General features: G+C 38.0%; 2 protein-coding genes across 3 annotated transcripts in view; both read left to right on the top strand.

Annotated features, from left to right (window-relative positions):
* Positions 1–9,396, top strand: part of kcnq4 (potassium voltage-gated channel subfamily Q member 4) — a 47,578-nt gene extending 38,182 nt beyond the window's left edge. The window contains exons 10-14 of the mRNA XM_016461942.1: positions 2,154–2,380; positions 2,950–3,049; positions 7,052–7,183; positions 7,305–7,443; positions 8,203–9,396. Coding sequence (XP_016317428.1) covers positions 2,154–2,380; positions 2,950–3,049; positions 7,052–7,183; positions 7,305–7,443; positions 8,203–8,406 — 802 coding nt within the window. The 3' untranslated portion in view covers positions 8,407–9,396. The remainder of the gene's footprint in view (positions 1–2,153; positions 2,381–2,949; positions 3,050–7,051; positions 7,184–7,304; positions 7,444–8,202) is intronic.
* Positions 9,397–14,490: 5,094 nt separating this feature from the next.
* Positions 14,491–18,629, top strand: part of jtb (jumping translocation breakpoint) — a 12,238-nt gene continuing 8,099 nt past the window's right edge. The window contains exons 1-4 of one of the 2 annotated variants that reach the window (XM_016461923.1): positions 14,491–14,726; positions 16,163–16,352; positions 16,475–16,515; positions 16,610–16,701. In XM_016461923.1, coding sequence (XP_016317409.1) covers positions 16,249–16,352; positions 16,475–16,515; positions 16,610–16,701 — 237 coding nt within the window. In that variant the 5' untranslated portion in view covers positions 14,491–14,726; positions 16,163–16,248. Of the gene's footprint in view, positions 14,727–14,764; positions 14,884–16,162; positions 16,353–16,474; positions 16,516–16,609; positions 16,702–18,629 lie in introns of those variants that run through there. The other variant, XM_016461931.1, reaches the window with a different exon arrangement.

The following is an 18,629-nucleotide window of genomic DNA, read 5'->3' as shown; positions in this document are numbered from 1 at the left end:
ATCTCTGCTGAATGCACACAGATGAGGCCTGCATGAGCTCACAGAGCAAAGATAAACCATGCGGCCGGGTGTAATTAAAAACCTGAATAACTTTTCTTCATGGTTTATTTCGATATGCATGTCACTTTTACTTAACGAGGCTTAATCACTAATGGCATTTGGATGCAGGAAAATCTAAAGTTCTTGAGACAGAGCTGTTAAACATTTTGTAGGAGAGGTCTGCATGTACGAGTCATGCTTAGACTGAGATCTTTATATATTTTAATGTGTTTAAGCATGTGTTTGTATGCTAGAAGTAATCTTATGTAGATTTGCGGGTTGCTAAATTCTGCTCTTGACAAAGGAAGTACAGTGTGCATGAGGTTTGTGACCTCTATGTGCATGAGATTGAAACAATATTTTAATTCAAGTCTTTTCACACGTGAAATAATTAACCCTGGGTCATTCTAACCCTTGGTTATGTTGCTTCATGTTTCACAATGCTCATAATTTACCTGGGGTTAACAATTAATCATGGGTATTTATAAAAAGAGGTTTCACACTGTACATTCCTCAACCCTGGGATAACGTTCTTATTTGCTGTGTCTGTGTCATTTATTAAACAAACAACGCAGCACGTGACCTGTTTACGTAAATGCTCTAGAATTGCGCATCCTCATTCAATAGGCAGATTACTATCAATTTTTATTCAGAATGCACCTTTCGGACTATAACGGTAAGAATAGAATAGTCTCTTGTTCACTCCAATTCACGCGTTTTCCGTCACCATTCAATATTTTCCCCTCAAATTCTGAGATGACTGTTTATACAACGCGCAATATTTTCATGACTGTCCAAAGCACATGAAAATGAGGCACGTGATTGGCTGTCATAACATTCGAACACCGAATCGTTTCACACTCTGCACGTTTGCTAAACCTGCTCCAGAGCAGGGGTTCATACGGGTAAAAGTGGTGCTGACACCACTTCTAAATTTCAAGTGTGAAACATTGAAAGTGGGTTTAGAATGACAATATTGCGGGGGTTAAGCGACTTGTGAAAAGCTGAAATGATGACTAGGACTGTAGAAAATCTTACTTTCTAGCATGTTTTCATCAATTATTTGAATTTTTTTGAAATGTCATTATTTTCAATAAAGTTATGGGTTTAGTTTGGTTAACAAAATGTTTCAGCTAGAAATACCTACTTCCGCATGCTTGTGCTTGGTTCCATGGATTCAAAGAGTGCTCTTGCATTTCTACCGTTGCTCCTTTTGATGGCATGCTACAGGTTAATACACCATCACCCCTCATTCAACTCAAGACATTAAGCTCAGTATCTGCTATGTTTTCTTAACTTTTTAAATAATAATACAAATAAACATTTTCATGCATTCTAAAAATTTGTTCAGTTGAGGAAGTAACAAGCTAGTGTGATACTAGATCCTTTTATTGAAAGTGATGCACTGCAAAAATCATTAATTTTGTCTTGAAAATATGTTTGAAACCAGAGAAAACTAAATGGAGTAAGAAAAAATTCAGAGATCTTGAAAATCTTGTTTTAAAGATGATTATTTTTTAGTGGAAAAAAAAGACAATACTTAGAAAATTGTTTTTGTAGTGTTTTCCAGTTAGCACAAGCTGTCCTGACAATATTTAAATGTTAGGATATTGTCTAAAACAGGGATGCCCAAACTCGGTCCTGGAGGGCCGGTGTCCTGCAGAGTTTAGCTCCAACTTGCCTCAACACACCTGCTGGTAAGTTTCTAGTATGCCTATAAGAGCTTGATTAGCTGGTTCAGGTGAGTTTAATTGGGGTTGGAGCTAAACTCTGCAGGACACCGGCCCTCCAGGACCGAGTTTGGGCACCCCTGGTCTAAAATGTAGGTAAATCTGGACTTCTTTTTCTTGTAAACCATGAAATTGTGTGACGCTCACACAGGGCAACATTTTCCTTCTGTGTGGTGTCAACATTACCATGGAAATTAAACTAATCACCTGTTGATAGATCTGTCTGTTTTCTAACCCTTTTGTCTGTTTGTCTTCGTTGAAATGTATTCTTACCTAAGCAAACATAGTCTCTGAAAAAATGTTTTACATTATGGAACATGTTGGGAAAAGATTAATTTCCTTGTTTGTCACCAAATCAGATCATTCCTCTAATTTTCTTGCCAGTGGGAAGATGGGCTTCCGTGACCGCATTAGGATGAACAATTCACGCTCCTCTCAGGCTATCCGGAGCAAGGCTTCTCCTTTACCCCCAGGTAATGTTCAGCGTTCCCCCAGCACGGAGAACGTTCCTGAAGCCACCAGCCCCGGCAAGGTCCAGAAGAGTTGGAGCTTCAATGATCGGACTCGATTCCGTACCTCTCTCCGCCTAAAACCACGCCCCGCTGCAGATGGTAGCTATCTCTGTCCACATGTTTAACTTTATACAAATACATATTTACATACATAAACTACTGTTCAAACGTTCAAGGTCGGAAAGATTTTTCAATGTTGTTTCAAAGTCTTTTATGCTCACCAAGATTGCATTTAATTGATCAAAAATACAGTAAAAACTGCAATATTGTGGAAATATTATTGCAATTTAAAATAACTGTATTCAATTTGAATATATTTAAAAATGCTATTTATTCCTTTAATGGGAAAGTGAATTTTTAGCAGCCATTACTCTAGTCTTTAGTGTCACATGATCCTATGGAGTTGGTTCTCAAAAACATTTCTTAATATTATCAATGTTTAAAACAGTTGTGCTGTATTTTTGTGGAAAACGTGATACATTTTTTCAACATTCTTTAATTAATAGAATGTTCAAAAGAACATAATTTATTTGCCATATAATTTTGACTTTTAACGAGTCTTTGAGCTAAATATAAGTATACATTTCTTTAAAAAAAAATAAAATCATACTGACTTTTAAACTGTAGTGTACATTTTGCTCTTCTCATTACGGACTGATCTCTCATAGTGGAGGGAGTAGGAGAGGAGCACACAGAGGACAAATCTTACTGTGATGTCGCCATGGAGGATGTGATACCAGCAGTAAAGACCCTTATTCGTGCTGTTAGGTGAGTCAGGGGTTGAAAACACCACCACATAGCTCTTCAGAGTCCTATAGTTCACTTAATGACCAAATATTCTTAGATAATGTCACCATGCATGCCATTCAGTTTGAATGAACAGTTGGTCTTTTGCAAAAGGGACCTTAGTATAGAATCTGCTCCGTCAGCCATGACCTTTTCACGGTGCAATTACGTCAGTTGACCATTATGAAGACAAAGCGGGGTTAGACTCATAGAGGGCATGGCAACCTTCGGTTGTGGTTCCTACTTCTTGCTTAAACAAGCAGAAAGTAATCGAAGATGTTCTAAAAATATTGTAAAGTTCTTCCTGAGAAGCGAGTGGCCTCTCTATGATTGGTCAGTGCAGCACGAGCTCCTAGTTCAGTGAGTACAGGATGTTATGAGTGATTCTTCAGTTAGGGGGACATTGTTGTCCACATGGATGAATTTAAAGAAAAATTCTTTAAAAAGTCATTCTGTTTTAAAAATGGAAATAGCTTAGAGCATTTTTGTCTAATTTTGAAGGGTATTGAAATATTTATTTAGGCAGCAGCTATTTGCACTAAGTGTAAATAGATAGCAATGGATTCTATTTACACTAAGTGAAAATAGCAGTATTTTTTAGCGATATGCTATTTATACTAAGTGCAAATAGCTAGATTCTATTTACACTGTTAAAATAGCAGGATTTCCTGCTATTTATACTACTTGCAAATAGTGACAATTACCTGCACCTCGGTATTGTAGTACATTATAAAACAGTATGCAATAATAACGTATTGAGTGTAAATGATCATTTCAATTCAAATTATTAAATGGATGCCACCTTGTTGGGACAATAAAGCCCTCCCTACACCTACCCTAACCCTACCCGATACTCTACTTTCAACTTTTTGATTACTTCCTTCATTTTTATTGAAAATAAATGCCTCTCTGATGTGATTTGAAAGGGAGGAAAAAAGGTTCGGCAAAAGGCGGGTTCGAACCCTGGTTGGTCACATCAAAAAGACTGCAGTACGCACTTTACCATCTTCACCACTAGAGTTGACGTTTAATAGCTGTATTTTGTAGTGTTGTAGACACTGTTAATTACCTTAATTTTCCTATTAACATGTTTATTAGCATGAAAAGAAAGTTGCGATCATCTTTTCACCCCTGTTGTGTCGTTTATCCAAGTGAAACGACTTCTTGAATGAGAAAAACAACATTCCATGTAAAGCATTTTTAAATGTTAAAATTAGAGAATTTCTACTTTGTACTCTAGCCTAATAATAATTTGTCCTATAGATTCCTGTAGCTCAAATGTGAGTCACTTTAAATGTAAATGTCAAAAGTAAATATGAAAAACGTCATTACATGTCATCAGCATCACAAGTATAGTAACATATTATGCCAAAATTCAGTTAAAGGTTCAGGCCGTTATCAGATCTTTATAACAGGACATGTGATAAATGTTTTAACAAAAAAAAAAAAAACAGTTTAAAGAAGTTTCATTTTTCAGGATTTCGAGGAGTCAAAAACGTGCATATATTTGAAGGATCACCCATATGTAGAAATGCATAAATCTCATATTTTCACCTTACTTCACCATACTGCACCTGTGAATGTCACACTTTCTGAGAACAATCTCATCTTCTAGCCTTTTGTCCTGACCAGTATACCATGGGTGATTAGGTCGCATTGGCCAAACAGATTCTCAAAGCAGAGCTCCAGGTGTGTACATCCTCACAGGTGCATCATTTCCTGTTATCTGGGCAAGAAGATTCTGTGTTTTACATAAGAGCCCTCAATAAGATTGATGTCTTTAAGGAAGGGGTACATTTTAGCTTCACCACAGTGCTGAGGTTTCACTTTTGTGGAAGGCCCACAGTTTATCAATGTTCTGATGCACAAATGTGTACAGCGTACTATTCAGGCTTAGGACAGAAGAACGTAGAATGCTCTAAAACCAGCTTTCAATTCCCTCAAATAAACTTTGAGTTACTTTCTGCACAGTTTATAGTGTAATAATTATTAAAATTTAATATTTTATTTTATTTTATGTAATTTATTTTCCTGGTTTTGGGTGAGCACACCTCGTTCAAATGATTGCCATGAATTAGGTCTGCTTGATCACAAAAAAGATTTTCTATTCTCAAAATATTTCATTTAAAAATTCCTGTGTGTTTGAATGTTATTTTGCATTTATCCCTACCTCCGATAAATTATGAAGGCTGATATTTGTTCACGCAGCTATTCTTAGAGATTCCATCTCAAATGCTTCTGTGGACTGGGGTATTCTAAAGCTGACCATATAATTGATACACCCATACAGTGCATTGCCATCAAGTGAGCAAGTCAGCATTTTAAGGAAACCCTTGGAGGATGGAAATAAATGGGATTTCTTTTTTCATTCCCTCGCTCCTTCTCTTTTTCCTTACCCTCTCTTTTATCCACACCTGAGACCCGCCCTGGCAAAATATGCAGCTACCTGCAAAATTAAAAGATGAAAAAAATACATATACAGACAGCAAAAAGCCTAAACTCTAGAGTCATCAAGAAACTTGGGGGAGGTTGACGTGTGCTGTGGACCAGCTGTGGACTTCTTCTGAGATCCGACTGAAACTGCACCATCACCCGGGCAGAGATGCACAGCTCAACATTTGCTGTTGCACGCGCAAGCTGTTCCTGCGAAACAATGGCTCTTTTAAAAAAAATAGTCCTCTTGAGTATGTAGAATTAACCAGCACTAGAAGAATTCTTTCCAAGCTCGAAGAATCCAACCCCCCCGTTTATTTAAATGTAGCTAAAATAAATTGATTGCAACCACTTACCTTAAAAAAATTTAGTAAATTCAATGAATCATTTTTTTCAGCGTGCCTACAAACAGTCTCAGAGATTTACTGAATTATCATAAGGGTGCATATATATTTTTTTGTCCTGTAGGAAAATGTTTTGTTCTTGAATCTATGACACCACCGATGCCACTGTCCTGATGAATTGTAAAGAGAAGTCTTGGGTCATGACAATTTCCTCTCCTCGCATCACAAAAAAACCCTAAAAAATAAATAGAATATTAACCGTCGGTCTATTATATTGGAAATATTTGGAATTTGTGTTTGATTGGTGTTTAAAGCTATTTATTGTAAATAAGCATTTTAGGAATATTTTGGTGACTTTTCAAAGAGTGTCTTTTACCAAAAAAAAACATTAACTTTCATTTTTATACATGTCCACAGCAGGGGACATCACAACTATTGTGCATAGGTTTTGACCTTTAAGTGAGACACTACAACATATGAGAAGATTAAAAAAACATTCATTTTTGTATGACATGTTGCCTAATAATTGGACAGTATGTTTTAGATAGGCAACACCCATTTTAAAATTGTGTAATAAAACAGAAAATTAGTGTTTGTACAAAACAGTTTGTTATATTTTAAACCTGACATTTTTAGGATATCAAAGTTTTAGGGGAGAGAGTAAAAAATAAAATTAGCTTCAATTGATTTGTGAAAAAGCATAATTTGAAAATAATAATAATAAAAATCAATAACTGTACAATTGTCTTTTTTCTTCATTTTCTAAATAGTTGTCTTGATTGTCCTCTAGAGAGTACACACAATAAGGCATAAATCTGTTTTTTAAGATTGTTTAACTTATGCTTCAAACACTACAGTACAGTGACGTGGAAGAAATTCCCATTTTTTTCCCCGTGTTCCTAGGAGGTTACATTACACAATACACACGCACACGCTTTCCCTCTGTGTAAAGAGGGTGTCATCTTCAGAATAATTACCAGCCGTGAGGTGGGGGATGTATTCTCTCTCTCTCTGTGCTGACTGTTTATGAGTCACTCATGTAATTGATAAGGCCTCTTTCTGTAATTAATCTTGTTTCACTTCTCGTTTCACAGCTGTTTGCAGTATTCCTGTTTTATCTTTTCCTGTAATGCCATGGAGGCTTCTACGTCATTCTGCCTAGATTCCGGATCATTCTAATGTGCTTTTGTGTCTCACGTGAATGTAGGATTCTTAAATTCCTGGTGGCCAAGAGGAAGTTTAAAGAAACCCTGCGGCCTTATGATGTGAAAGATGTGATTGAGCAATATTCAGCTGGACACCTCGATATGCTGGGCAGAATCAAAAGCCTGCAGACAAGGTTTGATCAGTAGAAATAAAATTCAGACAAGCCATCATTCCTACCATCAGCTTTTACGCCTAACACAAAAGCATTTCCTAATAAGTCTCATTTAATTTTTTGTTTTTGTTTTGCTTTTAAGGGTGGATCAGATCATAGGCCGAGGTACCATTTCATCAGATAAAAAAGTGAGGCCTGAAAAAGGGGAGAAAACTCCTCCTGAACTGGAACAGATGGACGAATTAAGCATGATGGGGCGCGTGGTGAAAGTGGAGAAGCAGGTAATCTATGAATATTCATATCTATCTGTCTGTCTGTCTAATATTATGCAAAGCTGAATTTTCAGCATCATGACTCCAGTCTTCAGTGTCACATGATCCTTCAGAAATCATTCTAATATGCTGATTTGCTGCTCCAGAAACATTTCTTATTATCAATGTTGTAAACTGTTTTGCTCTGTGATATATTATATTATCTTATTTTGTACATCATGATTTAAATAGCTAATTTAAAAACAGTTTTTTAATAGAAACCTTCTGTGTATTATAACTGATTTTACTGTCATTTTTATCAATTCTTAAATAATAAAAGTATGAATAAAAATCCTTAAATAATGAAAGTATTAATTAAAAAATCATACTGACTCCAGACTTTTAAATGGTAGTGTATTTAAATAAATACAGGTAAATGAATTTCAGTTCATTTTAATTTAAATTGAGATTCAACTACCTATCACTACCAAATCTTGTTTTGCATCTAATCAAAAAAGTTTTTTAGAGGCTATTTATTATTAATTTTATAAGGTATCTTTAGTATTTCAGTGTTAGTTTGCTTAGCTTTCACTTGTTATGGCAGTAATTCATCACCTGTTTATATTGCAGCCCATTGTGTTTCACATAATAGAGTTGTGGTTTTGAAAACTGCTGATATTTAATAATATTCCAAACTAATTTTCCTGAACATTATCGGATCGTCATAAAATAACACTAGATTTTTTTGTAGCTTGACTACAATCTCTTCTTTTTTTTCTCCCTTCTCAGGTGCAGTCAATCGAAAATAAGCTGGACCTGCTCCTAAACTTCTACTCCCAGTGCCTGAAAAAGGGCTCGTCCCACTTCACCCTGTCGTCCCTGCTGGAACCCGACTTGACCTCTGACTACCACAGTCCCACCGATCAACGTGACCTGTTCCCCTCCGCAAACACCCTTAATATCTCCCACTCAGACAGTGGCAACATGGAATGACCCCAGAGACACCCGGCAGCAGTCCCGCTCTGACTGTAGCATCAGGGCACCTCATCCAAAGGCTAAATACCTCCCTAAATTAACCTAGCACAGTTCCTCTAAACAACTGCTGTATCCTTGCATGGGTTCATCCTTTGCACAGTGGATGGTGGCTTCTGGCCAACCTTTCTAGACTTTGCCTTGCAAACTATGCCCTGATATTTCGCAATATGTCCAGTTTTTATTTGTAACAGTCTTTCTTCTTTTTACTTTATTTCAACTGATTCAGGAAAGTTTTAGAGAAATATTCTTACATGGATGAAGATATTATTGAGGTTTTGTTGAACATTTGGACTTCTTCCAGTAGATGGCAGAGTTTTATCTGAAGTGGTCTTCAACCGTCACTTTTTATCAGTCTTCCAAAATATGTGGGGATGAATCTCTTGACTGCTACAAAACTGTCCCCTTTACATTTCATTGATGGTATTTCTTTCTGGAAGTCTCTGTGCCAATATCGTTTCTTGGTTTTGTTGAGTTTTTGATAACCAGTAGGCCCCCAGAGCAATTCTATTTTTCTGTCAGTCTTTTTTTCTGAGAAATCAGGGCATTGTGAACTGAATTTGAATTTCGGACTCTCCTTCTCGGCCTTGGCCTTGCACTTTGGCCTGATGCAATAGACTCCTTGTGCCACCAGAAGTTGCTGAGCTTCTAATGAATGTACTGCATCCAATACTTTTCCTTTATTTATCACTGACATGTCCTTTGAGAAAACGGCATCACAGATTGCTATAAAGACCAGCATGATAGACTGATGGACAGTATTTCCACCAAAGCCTCATCTCCTGTCATTTTGTTCTTGCATGGTTCCTCTTGCCACTTCAGGAAGGAAGGAACTTCAAAATGTGAGACCCTCAGGTTTCCTTCGCACATCTCTTTGGCTTATTGGGTCCCTCTCTTCTGCGATAGCACCCTGCCACTGCATCATCTCTCAGAAGCCCACCGTGCAAAAAATAAGAAAATCAAATAAATAAATAAAAATATTCTTTGATGAAATAGCCAGCATTAAAGTGCATGTTGATAGTTTGAATAGTTCAGGCAAGTTTGTTTTAATTTAGTGGGGTTAGTTATAGAGGCTATTCATATGCTCTTCTCTCTGATCCTCAGCCTCTTTGCCTTGCAGCCCATCTCTTCATTCAGCATGTGCATCAGTCTAACTGCAAACAAACAAGAGGGTCAAAAGTAGTCTATATCTTCTCCCCAAATGAGACTCTCAATTAGTTGAGATTTAAAAGGATATTTCACTCAAAAATGGTAATTTATGTCCTTCCAAACCTGTATGATGGACATTTTTCACATTTTCTACACTGTTAAAGAAATCAGTAAAAATATGGCACAATGTTATACAGGTGTTTTACCCGTAGTTTGAATTTTGCACTACATTGCATTGTGTTTTAGAGGTAATGTAAATGTCTGTAAAATTACTGGACAATTACCAAAACATTTTCCTTTTCTTTTTTTATACAGTGTAGGGTTCTCCAAAAGCAGAAGTATTCATAGTTGTAGAAGCTTCTATTTAGTGGTGAATGGAAACAACAACAAATATAATTTTTGCATTCCCATTTCCCCAATAGCATAAGAAAAACTCCATGATAGTTTTTCTGACTTTCCAAAACAGAAAAAAAAATTATGTTGATTGATTAGCTGTGGAAATGTATCATCACAGTCTGTTAAAATTGTCCATTTTCTTTCATCTGTGGAACACAAAAGATATTTTAGAAAATGTCTCTGTGGCCCATACAATGTCAATGGGGTCCAAAACAGCATATCAGACCCTATAGACCTTAATCAGGTTAGACGCCATATTAAAGGATAGTTCACCCAAAAATTAAAACTACCCCATGATATACTCACCCTCAAGCTATCCAATGTGTATATGACTTTCTTCTTTCAGACGAATACAATTGGAGTTATATTAAAAAATGTCCTGGCTCTTCCAAGCTTCATAATGGCAGTGAATGGTGGTCGAGATTTTGAAGGCCAAAAATGTGCATCCATCCATCATAAAAAGTGCTCCACACAGCTCCGGGGGTTAATAAAGCACAGAGGAGAGTGCAAAACAAAACATGGTCACAAATTATAAGAACAAAACAGATTTCTATAGAAAAATTATGGATTTTGATATAAGCCAAGAGAAGACTGGGTTTCCTTTGCTGTAAACAAAACTTCTCATGAGACTAGCATATTCTCACTGGAGCTTACACTACAACTACGTTATCCGCAGGAACACCACTCTTTCATGAATGCGCAGCAGAAGCTACAAATTAATGACATTATAAAGCTTGGAAGAGCCAAGACATTTTTAATATAATTCATTTATGTTTGTCTTAAAGAAGAAAGTCATATCCATCAGAAAATCAACACCTACAATGGCTTGAGGGTGAGTAAATCATAGGGTAATTTTCATTTTTGGGTGAGCTATCTCTTTAAATTTAAAACAGTTGAAAATGAGACTGTGAGGACCAGCCTTGCAGTCTTCACAATGGTCCTAGATCATGTAATTTTCACAACTCGCAACTTTCAAAACTGTTTTATGGTGTTTTTGTCTTCTAAAGGTTTTTTTTTTTTTCAGAAAGACGTTTCATTAGCTGAACAATCGGTATATTGTTAAACAACAGTTCAATCTATTGAACACACTGTACTTCCATCCCTCAAGACTCGTTTTCATTCCTGTCAAAAATTAAATACAGTGCTACCCTGACTAAGAACTATTAAAGCCATACACATTTAAAACAGCATGAGTAAATGATGGCAGAATTGACATTTTTGGGTGAACTATCCCTTTAATTCTATGATGTTTCACCAGGTTATGACCTCACAGTGAATGCTTTGTTTTGCTACATTCATCATCCCTTAAAGAGCAGTAGGTCAGAGATCAATCCGGCATGAAGAAATACTTATCATACATTATTTTTCTTGTCTGATTATTCAAGAACAAAAAAGATTCTCATAGTGTCTCACACGTGACCTTAACCTCAGCCATGTACAGACTCGCCACTATTTTTGAAGAATTGCGTAAACTGGGAGCACTGAGACTAATCCGAGTCATTGAGATGAGCGTTGATGCATGATCTCAACATTAATATCTATGCATGCAGTTATGGGACTGGTTCCAGCTTTATATGACATGCAGTTCAGGTAACGGACAGCATGGAGGAGATTGTAGGGAATACAGCACTCCTCTGCCTTACTGACATAACAAGAGCACACTGACCATGTGTTTACGGTACAACGGTGGACCTAAGAGATCGTTTAGGCCACTTGTCATGGCATTCATTCATCATTCTAATGGACAGAACTGGAGTACACAATTCAAGCAGAATTTTCTATATTTACTTTTCTCTTGCACCTTCACAGATTCCAATATATGCGTTTTGAAAATCTCATTCTTCTTTCACCACATTTGTTTCTACTGGACTGTATTTGAAAACAAACACTTGTTTTCAGAAGTTCTTGTTTCCTGAACACACACTCTCTAACTTTTCTGTCCCTTTAAACAGAACTCTGAACCTTCAGGCATTACGTAATACTTTTTTCCTCATTGATTGGTAACTGCTAATGTGAGAGGCAACTTGATCTATAATATGTATGTTTAACTCTGACATGATTGTAAAAAATGAATAAATCCAGATTTTGTTTATGAAAATCAGGTTTAACGGATCTCTGAAAGTAATTTACAGTATTTTAATGCTCTTCTGTATACATTTTTAGTTGGGGAGAGTAAAAATAATACCGTTAAAATAAAATAAAAGTGAATAAAAGTGATTTCTTAAAAAAAAATAAAAAAAAACCTTACTGACCCCAAACTTTTTCATTTTAGTGAAATGAAGGCCAAGATATTACATTCTCTGTGTGTAATTCAAATTTATAGAATGCGCTTAAATTGTATGGTAGCCTATAAAATGAAATATAACAATTATAAAAATGAACGAAATTAAATCTAATTTTTAAAATGTAATTAAATCTAATTAACAATAAAATGTAATGTTTTCCCATACAAAAATCCTGCAGAGGGTCTAGATGTGTCAGTTAAAACACTGAAGTTTTAATCTAAACTGGATTTGTAGAAAAGATCGACTGCTCTAAATCTAACAGAGATTAATACAAGAGGTGAGTGGCTCTCCGCCAAAAATATATATCCTATTTTGTTTGGATAACAGTAGCCGGTTCTCCAACCATATACATTTATGCAAATTTTGCATATTGAGTTGTATTGTTTTGTCTGCATGTTCTAAACCCACGGGTAATTTATTACATTTAATAAAAGAGTCGCCGTGGCTTTCCCAATAGCTACAACTACCCATACATACAGTACATATCCAAATACATTTCGAGAGGATATACGGACATGACAATGGAGAGCCGATCCATTGGGGGGCGATACACTTTAAATCTGATTTGAACGCCACGTTCCCCTGTGACGGAAGCGAGAGCGGTCGGGGAACGCGAGGGAGTCTGACCGGGGTCGCTTGAAAAACCAGCAGTTTTCTTATATGGTGAAAACTTCATCGGGACATCAAACCAAGAAATGTGATCTGTCAGATGATCCTGAGAAAAGGATACGATTGTCTGTTGACAGTCGAATACGAGGCTTTACTAAAATGAAAAAGAATAGTGAATGGAAGAAAGTTGTGGCGGGTCGGCACAACTATGCTGTGAATGGACCAGAGTGGGGAGAGTCTGAAATAGGAGATAGTGACGATAGTATGGATATAAGCCAAGGAAGTGTGAGAATGAAGGAAAAGAGAGGAGATGATTTAGCAGGAGTCGGGTCGAAGAAAATAAGAGGCAGTGGAGGTGTTGGAGAAAGAAACGAGGAAAGAGAGAAGGCAGATGGCGACTTCAAAATTATATTGAGATTTGCGGAGGAGAAGGGAATTTTGTCAATGAGTCCGGTAAAGTTAACAACCGTTTTAAAAAATCAGGTCGGTGATATTAATATGGCAAAGGTGTTGAGAGATGGCAATTTGTTGATTGTTTGTAGAAGCGAGGAACAGAGACAGCGGGCTGGTAGGATGAAAGAAATAGGGAGGAATAAAGTGGTGAGTGTAAATTATATTGAAAGAGGAACTAAATGGTGTAAAGGAGTGATCTGGGGAGTGCCAGTCAGCGTTACTATGGATGAAATCAAGGCAAACTTAAAGGGAGTAAGTGTGAAGGGTGTTCGGAGGCTGCAGGTAACTCGTGAGGGAGTAAGGCTAGACAGCGAGTCTATCATGGTTGAATTTGAAGATGAAGTGCTTCCCAAAAAAGTAACTCTAGGCTTTATGAGTTATAATGTAAGAGAATATGTACCAAAGCCAATGAGATGTTACAACTGTCAAAGATTTGGTCATACAGCCAAAACCTGCAAAGGCAGAAGAAGATGTGCTAGATGTGGAGAAGATCATGATTATGAGCAGTGTGGTCACATGGAGCAACCCAGATGTTGTAACTGTGGTGGAAATCATAGTGTGGCTTATGGTGGCTGTGAAGTACTGAAACGGGAAAAAGAAATACAACAGGCGAGGATTCAGGGTAAGGTGACATATGCAGAGGCTGTGAGGATAGTAAGTCAGAGAGGAGGAAATGGAGAAAGAAGCAGTACAGGTAAACAACTCGATAAGGATTCAGATCAGGCAAATGAAGAGAAGGTGATGGTTGACATTAAGAAACTAGTCACATTCATAGCAGGAGTAATCAATGCTACAATGGGGATCAAGTCTAAAACAGAGAGAATACAAATTATTGTAAAAGCAGCAGTCCAGCATCTAGATATCAGAGGACTGACATGGGAGGAGGTTAGAAATGATCTCAGTGTCCAAACAAGTCAAGAACAGTCAGGAACTGGATAGTGTTGATAATGGTCTTTAACTTTGGACCCCCCCCGCCATAAAACAAGAAGAAGAAGAAGTTCCCCTGTGACGTAATCCTCTCCGTTTCAGTATGGCAGACAGGCCCTTGGGACTGATAGGGCGGCAAGGCCGAGAGTTAGGGCGGTGGGAGGTGGTTGGTGACAGCTGGATTGTGACTGGACTTGTTTCTAAAGTTCCTATTCATTGTGCGCTTCACACTCCTTTCCCGTAGGTGGCGGGAATGCACCTTTTAAGTTGGTTTGCCAACCGCCATTAAATCCTAAAAGAAGAAGAAGACAGGCCCTTATCTACAGGTCTCTGTAAATAAAGACATTTATACGGTGTATTCAGAACTAACAGTCGTGTTGATATGTAGTGATCGATGATCGCTGACCGTTAAGTGTTTCAGAGATCCTCTCGTGGGAATGTCCTCGGGTGATAGGATTTGGGGTGAGTACTGAGTGTTTATGGAATAAAATCAGCGGTCCTACTTCTGTATTTATGTGTGTATCCACAATCGACGGTGAGCGAAGTCAAGTCATTTGTTATGCGGCGGAAGTTGTTCCTTCGTTTTTATATCAAACACTACATTTATGTTGAATTAACGGTAACGTTAGGTGTTTTTCAGTAACGTTAGACTGTTCTCAAAACCCCGTGAGATGTAAACACTGCTTTGATTTAAGCATTTAATCCAATAGTTTATTATTTAAATGACATTACATTTTAAGTAGCTTTAACGTAGTTTGCTACTTTTGTCAGTAACTTCATGTGTGGCTTCACTAACGTTAGTTTAATCGCTTTTAGAGGCAAACTACGGCGTTTCCTCCTCGGGGTTTTTAGCTTCTCTGCTAACGTAGTTTCCACTACAGTAGAAAAGTAATAAATTTTTTATTACGCTGTTTTCTTTAACATTTTATTTGTGTTTTTATTCATCACATAAATAGCCCAGATAATGAGATTATGGCCGTCTAGATCAGAAGTTGCCTTCAAATAGCCTGTCAGGGTAATGATACACGGGGCAGCTTATTGAGCACTTTCCCATTGAGAATGGGTAACAAATTTCTATCTGGATCATTTAGATAGGTCGTGGGCCCTGTGTCTGGTTGGCCGTTGACCCGCGTGTCTCATTAACCTCACAGTGGCTACGTTTTCATGCAACCAAATCCATTTGTAATCGGATTGACGGCTCAATCGGACTGAAAAACCTTCATGTAAACACCTTAATCGATCAGATTGAGCTCGATCGGAATGAAATTTCGATCGGATGGAAGGGGGTGGTTTATTCCTTTACTAATACGATTGAGAGTGCATGTAAACACTCGATCGGATCGAACCCCGAAACTGAAAGAACTGCGCATGTGCAATGACGCAGAAATAGCGTAATGACGTATGACGCGCAGAACGAGCGCTTCTTCCTTTTGAGTGTTGTATAAATGCGTGTCCTGTCTTTATACAACTCTCCTTTCACTCGGCAACTGTGAAGTGGAGTAGGACAACCTCCCACCAGTCCTTGTTTTTGATTCTCAGCCACAGGCAACCCGTTTTGGGCGCGGGGAGGGGCATTTTTACTGTGTGATAAATATGAGCAGCTCGACACAGCGGTTTATATGTATATTTATCCATAAATTAATGAATATTAATTCTGCTCTTAAAAACAAATAAATAAACCGTGTAGGAGAGTGGTTGTTATGTGCAAACAGTGAGAAACTCTATATTTGTGCAGTGTGCGCATGTCAAAAAAATTAACACTACATTCCGATTCATCAATCGGAATGAATGCAGTTCGATTGAACCAAAAATTGTGCATGTAAACGTAGCCAGTGTGTGTTTAGTGTTTATATGACGTTCGGTGTATTCATTTTATGTTTCACGTGTGTCTTTTGTAGGTACTTTGGATGCTTTACTGCTCTGAGGAATGAAACTTTATGCTATGAACCGGCAGTAAACGTCAGTTGTGCTACTACATAAACGCATGTGCACCAGAGCTATGGAGAGTGACTGTAGGATCCCTATGGCATGTCTGAGACCCCGGATCCTGGCCCTGCATGCCTTATTCTGGGGCTTAGTGTCTCTTAGGTGAGAAAAAAATTTTTTTTATACAGATTGCCATAAGTGATCTTCTTCTAATGCAGTGTAATGTGAAACTAAGCTTTGATCATGCTCATTTATTCCAAGTTTAAACTTTTTTTTTTTCCTAGAGTGTTTGGAGCAGCTCTTCTTAGCGATGAGAAGGCAGCAGGTACTTACAAAAATCAGGATTTCATTAAAGATTGTTCTTCTAAAGTGTACCAGGTTCATATACTTGTAATTGTCCTTATGTTTTTATTTTGTAGTTGCGGTGACAAAGGCAGTGACAGCACCATGTTGGCAGCTGGAGGAGTTTGTAGTGGCTAAAGAGTGCAGTGCATGCGAAGGTTTGCAGTCGGTGAGGGTATACACACACACACACAATTGTTCAAAAGCAGGGCTCCAGACTGCGACCATTTTTTCTGCCTGTGCGACTAAATTTTGTATGCGGTCGCACTGGCATGACCACCGCATTGTTCAACTCATAAGCTCTGCCATTTCTGTTGCATATGAGAAACATCAAACGGCAAATGAAACTGAAAGCATAACGAAACCGTGCTACTCGTTTGAACTGCGCAGTGCTTGGAGTGTAGTGCCTGGTTTATACTCGCCTTGTCAGCACGAGTGTGAAGGTGCGCGCAGCAAAAATGACGCCAATATTGAGGAAACGATGGATGGGTTTTCAAGCTAAAGAAAAGGACCACTTCTTAAACCAGAGAAGGTGAACATGTTGGTATTCTTCTGGGGGAAAAAAATAAAAACTTGCAAGCACTGTCACCGACAGCAAGTTTAGTTTTACTTTTCTTTTTGTTTTCATTTTGAAAAGCTTGTTATCTCTGCTGTTTACCTCACGTTATGCTATGGAAGCTCTTTTTTATTAATTTTTTTATTTGATTCCTCAGTGTTTGCTAAATGTTTTTGTTAAAGGGGTCATATGATGCAATTTCAATTTTTACTTTCTCTTTGGAGTGTTACAAGCTCTTGGTGCATAAAATAGAAGTTGCAAAGACTAAAGTCTCAAATCCAAAGAGATATTCTTTATAAAAGTTGAGTCAACCACGCCTACCTAAAACGGCTCGTTCTAACACGCCCCCACATGTCTTCGTCACTGTGTGGGAAGATTTGCATAACGCCGCCCAAATGTTCACGCAAAGAAAGAAGGTGTAACTTTTATTCTCGCTGTAGTATTGTTGCTGCCGCCATGTTGTGAAGACGCGTGTGTGTTTGTGTTCTGTGTGTTTCGTTGTGAAAGCGAAACTACTTTGTTTGGCCTTCCAAAAGAGGACGATATCCGCTTCGTCATGCCTGGAGCAAATACATCAACTTCGCGCTGTGGATCGCCGGATCGGATTTCACCGTGGACAGCCCAGGGTCGTCACATGTGGTTGCCGCAAGCCCGCCGGCAGCGCCGTTCTCAAGCCCACCCGCCTCCGCTCACTCTAGCCCGTCGTGTGAAACAAATTTGTTTGGCCTTCCAAAAGAGGACACGACTAGAAATCAGTGGTTAAGTTGTATTTACAATAGGGTTGTGATGGTGAGGAAATTTTCACACCGGTTAATCGACCTGTGACAACACCGGTAATACCGGTATCACCACGGGGGCGTTCCCTCTTTTCCTCGCTTTCCTTTGCTTTTAAATAGCTTGTAAAAGCTGAGTGCGCATTTTAATTTCACTTTCAAATAGCGGCAATTCGGCATAAAGCAATTGTTCGTTTTTAGTTTGTTTGAATTTCCCCTCTTTTCCTCGCTTTCCTTCGCTTTTAAATAGCTTAAAAGCGCCGTGCATTTTACTTTCACTTTCGAATTAGCGGCAGTTCGGTGTCAATTGCTTGAATGCAACAACAAAATACAACGTCAAACTCACTTTAGCCTATATATAAAACATAGAACTTTTATTAACAAAACAAATAAAAATACACCATGCTATAGGACCGGCTATGCCTAATATAAAATAACAAATAACTTAAAACTGGAAATAGGCTAAGTAAACATGTATAATCGTTCGGCACGCTGCATTGAGCAGCTGCGTTCAGTTTTTAATTGTAATGTCTGTTATTTTAATTAACTAAATGATTTTTATTACTATAAAAAATAAAAACGACGGTAGGGGTCAGTGCCGCTGTGGGCAAGTGACATAACCGGTGTTGCGGCTTAACACCGGTATCACCGTCAGCACCGTCTATCGCGGCACGCCTAATTTACAACACTGTTCCAGAACAGTTCAACCTAAATATTGAGATGTGTGCAGCACATTTTATGGAGGACCGTTTCCTGATCCTGGTAGAG

This window comes from Sinocyclocheilus anshuiensis, unplaced genomic scaffold (genome assembly GCF_001515605.1).
Source record: "Sinocyclocheilus anshuiensis isolate Anshui unplaced genomic scaffold, SAMN03320099.WGS_v1.1 scaffold253, whole genome shotgun sequence".
NCBI classification, from domain to species: Eukaryota; Metazoa; Chordata; class Actinopteri; order Cypriniformes; family Cyprinidae; genus Sinocyclocheilus; species Sinocyclocheilus anshuiensis.
Note: the sequence above shows the minus strand (reverse complement) of the source record. Positions and strands in the feature narration are given on the sequence as shown.